The following is a 12,286-nucleotide window of genomic DNA, read 5'->3' as shown; positions in this document are numbered from 1 at the left end:
GAGATTACTCGCATAGTATAGATATAAAAACATCTCTAAGATATGCCAATCATTTTCAAATCATTTTCATGTTACTTCCACATTCAATTTTTACCATTAGTTTTTCTACATAACATAAAATATTTCATATTTTCATCCAATTATATAATAACTAAAAATTAAGTAATCCAGTACGTTCTAACTTCTAACATCATATTCCATTCACATTAGAAAATTTTTCATTCCAATAATATAAGCAAACATCATATTTGTTGGGTTAAACAGTATGAATGAGAGCAATACTGAAATAAATGACTTCCTGAGAAGTTCTCGTGTATCAAGTTTATGACGTTGCGCCGCTTGATTTTGTAGGTGTGGTGAGCTGTAAAAGCGTGTGATAAGATCTTAACGGACGATATTGTCTCTGTTGGGGATATGACCAACGGTAAGGAGATGATAAGACAGATATATAAGAGATATGAGACAACACCAGTAGATAAACATGCACATTCTTGGACTCATGAGCTTAACAACACGATCTATTAGCACCAAAATAGTTGAACTATATGTTGTCATAATTATAAGAAAATAAAGTTGTGTTTTGACTAATAACTATAGTTTTTGACATAATGATAAGCGTTTGATCATAACAATTAGTATCAAAGCGAGGTCATGAGTTTAAGTCTCCCAGGAAGCATATTTCTATATTTACTTTGGAGGAATGTTGAGTTAAACATATATGAGTGATAGTAGTATTGAGATGTGTGACATCTTGAGAAGTTCTCGTGCGTCAATTTACTGACGTTGTGTCGCTTGATCTGGTTGATTATGTGTGCCATAAAAGAATGAAACCGGATTTTAAAGGGTAATAGTGACTGAAGGGGACAGAACCGACGGTAGAAAAATGGTAAGACTGATCTTTAAGATACATAGGATAACATCAACAGATAGACACACGCATCACTAGACTCATGGACTTTACAGCATGACCCATTAGCACTAAAAAATGTGCAATTTACGCTGCCAGAAGTATAAAAAATAAAGTCGTGTTTGACTAACAACTATAATTTTTGGTTTAGTAGTAAGAGATTGATCCTAACAACATTCCCCAATCTAATTTTGAAAAACACACTCAAATTTTTTTTTCAAATGCTAGTGTATCCTATGGTGCACTTGATGAAAGTGGGACGAGTAATAATTTTTTTATTCATCTCATGTTTGTCTCGAATTTTAATCATCTCAATTTCATCGATTATATATATGTAAAAATTAATTTAAAAAAATCATCAACAGGCCGTGATGACATTGCATGTGAGTTCATAAAACATTCGTCTCCATCCACCTGATAAATGCATTCGTCTTGTCTCATTGGCTGTGCCTTAGATTATATATATTTTTACTTTTCTTAAATTGGAACAATTTATAGTGTCTATGCTATCGGTTAGCTCGATTTCATATTTTCTAATGAACATCAAAATTAATATGCAAAGTTTTTAACTTGTTTATTTTTATATCTAAATCATGCATTAACATCAAAATTAATATCCAAAGTTTTTAACTTGTTTATTTATGTTTATTTTTAGATCTAAATCATGTATTAAAAAATATAAAATATGTATGTGAAAATTATACATATTTTGTTTTAGAAATTATGTTATCATGGGTAATTACATCACAATTAAATGCAGGTACACGTCCGTTTTTGCTACATGGGCCTTACCAGAGTGGAAAGCAACAAAATGAAAGGCACTTCAACAACATTAAGCTGCCAAGTATAATAGCAACAAATCGGAGGTAATAGAAAGTTGGATCATGATGTGGCCAAAAAGTGTTAGAAAAATTAGCTTTGTATTTATTTACCATCTATAAAATAATTCGTACGAGCTATGTAACGAACAAAATTATTTATCGATTACCAAATTATAGTAAATGAAAAATTAATTGAGTTCGAATTTTACTGAGTGAAAAGATTGAATCGAAAGGATTATAAAAGACACCACTTTAAGACTTGGCCTTTGGGATTGAATTGTGTAAAATAATGCATCATTTAATGAAGATGCATGTCTCTTAATTCTAAAGCTTTTCATCTTCTATAGATAGGAATTCATTCATTTGCACTCAACACACAATTTTTACTTATTCTCATTTCTCTCTCAAGTTGGTTCTATATGTAAATTTTTAAGCGTTAACGCTAAAAGTTCAAATTTTCAAGATATAAAATTTTGAGTTTGAATTTTCAGCTTATACGCTTAGATTCGAACTTTAGAATTAAATTCGCCCTTAAATCTAAGTTTTGCAAAATTTAAACTCTGAAAATTGGATTTTTAAGTTTAACGCACATAATTCGAAATTGGAAGGTTTATATATCATCTTGATAGCGTTATAAACATTTTCAAAGTTCGTGTGACTTTAAAATTTGTAATGCTACTATTTTGAAAATGTAGTCGTTGTATCTTGAAAAACGAACTTCCAACAACCGTGAGCACCGAGACGGAGTAATATCGTTTTAAAGAAAAAGAATCAAATTCTTACCTCGACTATATTCTCGTAAACATTTGGTTCACCAATTCTATCGCATGATTTCTCAAAACAAATAAAAGAATACCAACAAACAAAAAGTAGGTCATCCTAATCATGAGTATAAACTGAGGTTTACTTCAAGAGTGATTAGGTGTTAAAATTCGATGCTAGCAATCACCTAAAAACCTAAAAGAACGATATCAAGTATAATAGGCAAAGCTATGTACCATAGCACCCGGATAACAAGCAAGCCCCACAAAATAGAAACTTAAAGCTTCTGTTTGGTGTCACAACATTAGCACGTTATGATTTTGGGCCTTTTTGTTTCTGCAACTCTTTTTTCCATTTTCCAGAGGTTGAGCACATTGGAGGACTTTCCGAAACTTGCTCTACAGTCGGAGGCAAAAATACAATTGGAAAAGTAATAGCCTATACTGAAGAAATTGGTTTCGGGTTTTTGTACACATGGAGGGATCGATCTGTTGATTGAAATGAGAAGGTTGTTCTAAGGCTGATTCTAAAAGTGCCAGTTGAAGAGAAAGGAATGGAGCAATGCTAGGCATTCAAATTGCTATTTAACTAGTAATAATCTCCGATGGGTATTTTTCATAAATTAGCGATAGAATCGGTAGAGGGGCTAAGGCAGGCGAAGGAACACTCATTAGACATTCAAGAAAGAAGTCATTACATACTCTTTACTGACAGTGCAAACAGTCACTTCCCCACATGAAGATTTGAGCTACACGAGTGTAATTACAAATGAAGTTCGTAAGCTACTTAAATATTGGAGAGAGTTAAGAGTAAATCACGTGCGAAGATCAGCGAATAGAGTTGCTCAGTCCATTGTTTTCTGTGCTATTTCTTCCCCCTCCCCCTTTGTTTGGGAGCTGGGAATCTTCCGTTTTGGTTTGTAAATCTTCTAACAAATGATTTGTACAATTCCTAATAATAAAAGAGTGATTCGAGTTTTCATTGTGATCGCAATAAATAAAGAAGATAATATTAACATTATAGAAGATAACCAACATTATCAGCACGACAATCCTGGGAAGGTACATATCGTATACAAAATCTTACGATATAATAATTATACATATCGCTATAATGATATATTTGTTGTACTTTTAACATTATGAATAAAATAGTAATCCTTGAAAAAATTTGAAGCTACCTCACGACTTTTGAACCAATCATTTAAAAGCAATTACGAGTTGGTGCCATTAATCTACTCACATTAAAGTCTAATTTGAAAAAGAAAATATACGTTTAATTATGTATATAAAAAATTAAATTGAATTAATCTTTAAACAACCAAAGTTAATTATATAAATATATTTCTAAAGAATAATGATTTTTATTTTTGGAAAATTATTTCTTGGTCGGTTTCTCTCGTTACCATTTTAATCATCTAACTTGTTAAATTTCAGTTTTAAGTATTAATAATTTTTTTGGTGTGATATTGATGTGACATTATTATAACACTAATATGACACTGACGTGTATCGTGTCAGATCAACACTCCCGAAAAAAAATATAATAAAATTATATAAAATGATTAAAATTAAATTATAACGTAAAAATCTAAAATCGTAAATTACATATATGATCAAAAAAATATTTTTTCATTAATTTTTATTAAATTTGGAAAAGAGTTTGTGCGAACTTGGCAGAGTTCAGTGGTTGCGACTTGCGAGGACTGAATAGTAGCTAATAAATAAAGTATATTCTCGTGGGTTCCGCTCCGTCTTGTTCGCTATCGACACCAAAATTCTCTACAGCACAACACTCCATATCCTTCTTCACCAGTTTCACCCTTTTCTCGTTCTTTGCATAATTCCATTATTTTAGCTTTAGATGTCACCGCATTCGTTTACCTGTGTAAGTTTTCTGTTGCTTCTTCGAACCATATTTCGTTCCCTTCCGTAACCACAATATTCCCAACAGCAAACGGTCCCAGATGTTTTTATAATCTTATATTGTATATATTTATTCAGATTCCCGATATTCTCTTGTTTTAGCCCCTTTTCTTTGCACTTTTTGCCTTTTGGTTTCTGGGTTTTTGTGCTTTTTTGGCTTTTGATTTCCATTACCCGAGATGGGTGTTTCAAGAAATGGTTGCACCAACTTTGTTGAGCCTCCGCAAGCCCCATTTCCCTCAATGGCAGAGACTTTATCCAACCATGCTGATCAAGATTATCGTGAAAACTTTGAATGTGATGATACAGATGTAAAATTTAAGTCTTTTCTTTACAAAATGATCTGGGATTTTGGTTTGGGTTGTGTGATACCACACCGCCGCAGGCTCTTCGGTGAGAATCTGGAAAAAGGAAGTAGCCGTGGCAATATTTTGGAGCACAAGGCCTGGTTGCTGGCAGAATCTGGCGGTTGTAGAGCAGAGGAGCCACATTCGGTTCACTCTTCTTTTAGGTTCAATATCTGTTCTCAGGTTGAGCTCGAATCAATGACTCTGAGTAATTGGTGTTCTTATTCTGCTACTGTTTTAATGGTGAATTTGGACGGTGGATTCCGGAATGATTCCAAGTCTAGGGAGTTGAGATGGAGGAGAATTCAGTCACTGGAGAGGAATATTTCTCCTGTTGCACGCTCATTGATAAGGTTCAGCTACACAGAAATCCTCTCGGCCTCTAGAAATTTCTCCAAAGGTACGGAAACAATGTTAATTATGAGTGGAAAAAGAATGAGGTTTTTGAATGAGTTTTATTGTTCTCTGTCGATTTTCTCCCTTTTTAATTTGCATTTGTTGAAATGAGTAGGTAGAATTTTAGGGAGAGGGGCATTGAGCTGTGTGTTTAGAGGAAGAGTTGGATTTCGTAGAACTGCAGTGGCAATTAAACGGTTGAATAAAGAAGATCAGGAGTCATCTAAAGCATTTTGTAGGGAATTGATGATTGCTGGTTCTCTCCGTAACCATCGAATCGTGCCGCTTGTCGGGTTTTGCATTGATGCTGACGAGGGCTTGTTTTTGGTCTACAAATACGTCTCCGGTGGAAGTCTAGAGGGACTTTTGCACGGTATAGGTCTTTTACATCCAAGAACTATGCGAACGAATTTGTAAGTTAGTCTGTTGCGAAAAAATTGAAGTAATTTGAGATGCAATGTCTTTGTGTAGGGAAGAAAAGGGGAGTGAATGGCGGTCCATTGCTTTCTTGGTCGGCTCGGTATAGGATCTCCACCGGAATAGCCGAGGCAATTCAGTACTTGCATAATGGAACCGAAAGATGTGTTGTTCATAGGGACATTAAGCCTTCAAACATTCTGCTTTCCTCCAAAAAGACACCTAAGGTGATGAAAAATCTTGTGATTTTTCTCGAGTCACATGACCAAATTCATGACCGTTGTTATTAATTACTATTTTGTTTTGCGATGATTTGTACAGTTGTGTGACTTCGGTTTGGCTTTGTGGACTCTTGCACCGTCGGTTCCATTCCTTTGTAAAACTGTTAAGGGAACATTTGGGTATGATCTCTATCAGTTTAGCATAACAGATTGCTATTCTTAATTGTTAATTTTGATTCAAAATGTCGAATCTTGTGAATAGGTACTTGGCTCCCGAATATTTCCAGCATGGTAAAGTGTCTGATAAAACCGACGTTTATGCTTTTGGGATCGTGCTCTTGGAGCTAATAACGGGCAGAAAGCCAATCGAGATGAAAAGAACTCGAGGGGAAGAAAATCTGGTTTTATGGGTAGGCCATTTGTTTTAAATTCTCCACTTTACCTCCATTGTTAATACTAATCTGATAGCAAATATAAAATATACTAATGTGATAGCAAATATAAAATGGTTCACATTTTTAAGTTCTGTACTGCCAGACCTCTTTTATTGCTGCACATAGACACAATTATATGCTAAGATTCCGGTTAGGTATGTTGCTAAATTAATGAAGCAATCACTTTCAAATTACTTTGATTCAACAATTCATAATCTTATCATCTGTACTTGTTCCTAAGTATTGTTCTTTTTAGAAATTTCCATCCTTAGCTGAGAATAGGCTTTAAACCACGGTTACAGTGTTGATACTTATGTCAAAGTTTGTTAGTCAATTTACATCGATGTTTCCGCATATGTAACTTGGAAAAAAAATACTCTCCTCATTAACCTTTTCAGGCAAAGCCATTACTTCAGCAAAGAGGTTTCGAAAAATTTCTTGATCCGAGGCTAAAGTACACAAGAAAGAATATAAATCAGATTTCTCGAATGGTTCACGCCGCAAATTCTTGCTTGAACAACAAAGAGTCCAGGAGACCAGAGATTAATGAAATTGTTGCTTTTCTGAGAGGAAAAGACCTTACGGCCTTAAAGAGAAAGAAGGGTTATTTGACAGGTAACAATGGCTTGATTGATACTTGCCCTCAACGACATTGGGCAAAGAATGATATGGAGAATCATGTTGCTTTAGCTATGCTAGGAGTCGATTTCGATGATGACAATCACCATAACTATCCGTGATATATGAAGAAAGGAACTGGGGTTTATAATGTATGCTACTGTATGTATATAAATTCACTGAACTCTAATTTTCCTTAATGTTATGCTGTGTTGGCAAAATAATACCTTTACATAAATTAGGCATATTTATGTATCCTCTTCAGCTTAGGACAGCAATTGTGTTCCTTAATTCTTTACATATCCCGATTTTTTTAATCAAATGTTTTGTTTGTGATTTATTGTATTTTGTTTATATAGCATGTTTGGTGCGTTTGATTTTTAATAATTCGTGCAAGCAAGACTCTTTTTAGTAAAGTATATGACGATTTGAAATACCAAATGAAGCCGACAACTTTGTTCTAACCCTCTCTAAGTTATATATGTAAAAGATTATATCAACTAAAACAAACAATTTTATTTTAGTAGGCAGCAAGATTCACATGTATACATCAAAATGTTGCTGATACATCTTCAATTTGAAATAAAAAATTATTATAAATAAATTTATAGCCGTGTCCAAGCCGTATCGTGTTTAAATATTTTAAAAATTCTTACATCATACTCGCGTTATGTTTGTATCTGCATTTTATTACAATGAATTAATTCGTAGTGAAACGTGTTACAAAAATTATTCATCTCTTACCTAAATAATGGTTTTTTATTTTTTACTTTTGAAAATAATTAATGGAACTTGTTTTCAAGTACCCAATTAATTTGTTATTGGTTAAAATTTCTTTCTGCCATAAGCCCAAAGTGATAATTCACTGATATCAACGCGAGCCCAATTGAAAAAAAGTACCAACTAAGCGCATCTTTTCCTTTTTTCACGATTGATCTCGATCTTGATCCGACGACTGGATTTTTTTTACTATAGCATATTCAAATTATTTCCATAAAACTCTCCGACCTTGCACTACTTCCATGATATCTTAATTATGATAAAAACTTGTGTGAGATGGTCTCACAGATCGTATTTTGTGAGACGGATATCTTATTTGGGTCATCCATGAAAAAATATTACTTTTTATGCTAAGAGTATTATTTTTTATTGTGAATATCTGTAGAGTTGACCCGTCTCACAGATAAAAATTCATCAGACCGTCTCACAAGACACTTACTCTAATTTTATTATGTTATTTTTAGGGGAAAAAACCCTTATAATATTTTTTAAAATGATTGTATTCAAATTTAAAATTATTTTTTTTGAAGAGGAACTAGTGACGTAATCCGATCCTTCATCGTGGTTGATCTCGATTAATTCGATTTTTAAAATTTTAAATTATGTCTGATTAACTCAATAAAATAATCTTGTACATTAATGGTTGTTTCATCCAAGTATATATACAGGCCATCCACAATAGCAAATATATTTCATCCAAATATTTGTAGGTCTCATGATCCATATCATCAATCAAATATTTCATTATTCAAATATCTCAAATTTCACAATCAAATATCACACCAACCAAATATTTATTGGTCTCACTATCACTTTAAGTAATAATTTATTTTCATTTAAATAAAATAACTTACAATTTAATAAAAAATTATTTCACCACTTTAATTAATTTCATATATTATTTAATATGAAATTTTTAATCGAATATAAAATTAGAAAGTTTATAACGATTATTTTCATCTATTATTTAATATGAAATTTTTATTCGAATATAAAATTAGAAAGTTTATAACGATTATTCTTGAATAACTAATTTGCAAAAAAATAAAAAAAATTAAAATGACTAACGGTGTTGACTATTAAAAAAATATTAAAATGACTATTAAAATTAGAAAGTTTAATTAAAAAGTATTAAAAAAATGAACAACCCGTTACAAATTTGTAACCGGTTATTAATTTGGCACACAAATCAAGAGAACACAAAGATGAATATTTGGGGTTGAAAAATATTTGGATGACATGACACCTACAATACCCACTATTGTGGGTGCCCTTATAGTAATATCCAAGATGTTTTTTTCACCGCCCATGTGAAAATTTACACAAACTATATGATAATGGCTAACCTATAAAAATTAATTTTCACTCAATATAAAGTTTGGACGAAAAGATTTGAAATTATATATTTCAAAAGTATGAATTTTAAATCCATTGATTGTTTGAATGAGTTTATGTTGGATGAACTTCAAATTCATCATTGGCAAATATATGCATATACAATGATAGTTATGATGTATTTGAAATACACATAAATTTGAAGTTATTTGAAATTCATCATTCAAATCCGTCATCAAAAAAAATAATTCTATCCAAGAGAAATGTTGCATTTGGAGAGATGAATTTGAAGTTATGAATTTCAAATCCATAATAACAAATTTATTAGTATATTTGAACAAATCCACTTGACAATGAATTCCAAATCTAAAATGGTTATTTTTTCGACTCATGAGGTGAATTTCAAATCAATCCAAACAAAATTCATACCAAAAAAATAAAAATAAAAATACATCCCGGCATTGAATTATCTCAAATCCTCATCTCAAATACTTATTAAATCTAAAACCTTGAACTCAAGCGCGACTGTAATATTCTTCTTTAAACTTTACTCTGGACCAATATTATCGATTCAAATAAATTAAAACTGAATTGGATTGACGAATTTCAAATATATTTAAATATGTTTTTGTTGTTTTAGAGAAACAAGACCATGAACATCAAATTCACCTCTTGCATATTTATATAGAGATTCGTGTTAATTAGGATGTATTTCAAATTTACTCAATAATAACGTCGTTTAAAATCTATTAATAATAATAATAGCGGGTAGAAAAAACCAAACCCATTTCTAATTCTGCATCTGTATTTCCTGACTTGGGTAATGTCCAAACTTCAACTTTCTCGTGTACACTTTAAATTGACCTTATGTGGTCCAACGACTAACTAAATACTCAACTTCAAAAACAAATTGGATACTTTAACTAGCTAGATGACAAAATATATTTGTTATTTAGAGTTTGATATATTTGTTATTTAGAGTTTGATTCGTTATATTATTTATCTATATTTTTATTTAATCTAATCTCATGTTTGATGCTTTATATTATTTATCCATCTACTAATAATTATTTTACATCAATCAAATCATCAATCAAATTATTTAATTGAAATTACAATATTATCCTTAATAAATAATATTATAACTATTTTATTAATAGTTTTAAAAAGACAAAACAATAATATAACATTATCTCAAATTTAATCAGTCAAATCAAACATTATATTAACTATCATTTTTATATATTTTATTATTAAAAATTATTACTTATCTTTATACTATTTATCTCATATCGCGAAACATAAATATTATATTGTAGCAATGATATTGTTCTCAAATTGGAAGGTACTAAGACATTGTTTAGTGCAAATATAAAATGATTATTTAAGTTTCATACCATGTTTAATTAGACCTATTTATTATTATATATCATGCATTATCATTGTTGCAATATATCTATTTTCGTGAGACTTTGATCTATATATAAAGTAAAAATTAATATTTTTAGTATAAAATATTATGAGTGGGTCTCATGTGAGACCGTCTCACACAAGTTTTTGCCAAATATTATTTTTCATGAATCATATCAGATCAGAGATCTATATCACAAAATTGATCCATAAAACTGTTTCAAAAATCACATGAATGTATGTGATGTAATAATAAAAATTGAAAGTTTTTAACTTTATAGATTAAAAGGAAATAAAATAAATTAATTAAGAAAAATAAAATCCATACAAGTAGAATTCTGCTCTATGTGAAAGTATTCGTTGATAAGGAAACAAGCAAACAAAAATCTTTATTCCTCTAAACGCGTATTATTCAAACCGCGTTAACCCCTCAATATAAATACCGACTTCGACACAAGATCTCTCTTTACTAACTTCTCTCCACTTTTTCTTCCCAGAAAATTTGTTCGATTCTCTCCACAATCGATAATGGAGAAATCAGCTCCGCTAACCAGAGATGAAGAATTACGCCAAGTTTTCAAGAAATTCGACACCAACGACGACGGAAAGATTTCTCCATCGGAGCTCGGCGCGGTGCTCAATGGCCTCGATTCCAGAACCACCGAGGACGAGGTGGCGCGTATAATGTCTGAGTTAGATATTGACGGCGATGGCTTCATAGACTTGAACGAGTTCAAAGCCTTTCACTGCGTCGGCGGCGACAGTAACAAGGAGTTGAGGGAGGCGTTTGATCTGTACGACCAGGATAAGAACGGCAAGATCTCCGCCAAGGAGTTGCACACGGTGCTCCGTGGCCTTGGGGAGAAGTGCTCGCTCAAGGACTGCAGGAGGATGATCGGATCCGTCGATGTCGACGGCGATGGATGCGTTGATTTCGAGGAATTCAAAAAGATGATGACCAGATCCTCGAGATGAATGCACGTAAATATTCTGACTCTTTAGTTTCAGTTTCTATAAGCACTAGCTTCTATAGTTTGTTAGGGCCTATCGCTTTTCTTCTTTTTTCTGTTTTAACTACTTTTTTCTCATGAATGAAAAAGATTGATGAATTAAGCTTATAATTCGAAGCTGTAAAATCAAATGCTATCGTTCATGATTTAATATGCATATGCCTCTATGAATTGATGGAAAAGAAATTCAAAATTCAGATAGAGAAAACTTATTCATTCACATTATACTTTTGATTATGGATTTGATTGATGAAATCACAATAAAATCGAATAAAAGATATTATCGTAATATGCCAATATCAAATCTGATTACAGTCATATGATTTTTAACATTAGTTAATGCTGATTTATAGCATAAGAATCTGAAATCCGATACAAATTTAATTTGAAAGCAATAGTTGGGAAACATTGTGAGAAATCAATAATATTTAAGTTGATTGAAATTTTTTATATTTTCCATTTTATTTATTAGTTTTCGTATACTAATTTCTTGTACTCTACTTAAATGCTAGTCATGAGAATTTTGACCAATACGCATTTAAAGCGTTGGTTCTTTATTTGTTGAACAAATCTGAGTTTGGCCGACGTGGGTTGTAGGGTGGTTAAAAGTTTGTGGCTTACACGATTTTAGTGTGTTTTGGGTAGTTGAATTGCATTATCAATTTAATACGTGTATTTATTCAACGCGGATTGCTGCATAGGATTGCAAATGGGATTGTTGATGCAACCGCGTTTTCTGTCCAATCATGATCAATAATTCCTCTATCAAATAATTGTTCATATTCAATAAATTAATTTTATGTTATACAAAAAAAATAATTAAGTTGTTTATTAAAATAAAATCATAAACTTTAAATCAATCTCTTACTGAAATAATATTTTATGTTAATAAAAATATATTTC

At 31.6% G+C, this 12,286-nt stretch overlaps 2 protein-coding genes across 3 annotated transcripts; both read left to right on the top strand.

Moving 5' to 3' along the window:
• The first annotated feature begins 4,185 nt into the window (after positions 1 to 4,185).
• Positions 4,186 to 7,086, top strand: LOC140985718 (pto-interacting protein 1-like). 2 transcript variants are annotated; one of them, XM_073453609.1, is made up of 6 exons: positions 4,186 to 5,162; positions 5,274 to 5,537; positions 5,630 to 5,802; positions 5,897 to 5,976; positions 6,059 to 6,206; positions 6,629 to 7,086. In XM_073453609.1, exons 1-6 carry the CDS (start codon positions 4,595 to 4,597, stop codon positions 6,968 to 6,970), a joined length of 1,575 nt encoding a protein of 524 aa, XP_073309710.1. In that variant the 5' UTR covers positions 4,186 to 4,594; the 3' UTR covers positions 6,971 to 7,086. The 2 variants fall into 2 exon arrangements, with proteins under 2 accessions (XP_073309710.1, XP_073309711.1); XM_073453610.1 differs by having other exon boundaries at positions 4,189 to 5,162; positions 5,274 to 5,531; positions 6,629 to 7,083.
• A 3,746-nt stretch (positions 7,087 to 10,832) lies between these two features.
• LOC140985784 (probable calcium-binding protein CML18) lies at positions 10,833 to 11,496 on the top strand. The gene has a single exon (XM_073453710.1). It carries the CDS (start codon positions 10,902 to 10,904, stop codon positions 11,346 to 11,348), a length of 447 nt encoding a protein of 148 aa, XP_073309811.1. The 5' UTR covers positions 10,833 to 10,901; the 3' UTR covers positions 11,349 to 11,496.
• The last annotated feature ends 790 nt before the right edge of the window (positions 11,497 to 12,286 follow it).

This window comes from Primulina huaijiensis, chromosome 10 (assembly GCF_012295235.1).
Source record: "Primulina huaijiensis isolate GDHJ02 chromosome 10, ASM1229523v2, whole genome shotgun sequence".
Classification (NCBI taxonomy): domain Eukaryota; kingdom Viridiplantae; phylum Streptophyta; class Magnoliopsida; order Lamiales; family Gesneriaceae; genus Primulina; species Primulina huaijiensis.
Note: the sequence above shows the minus strand (reverse complement) of the source record. Positions and strands in the feature narration are given on the sequence as shown.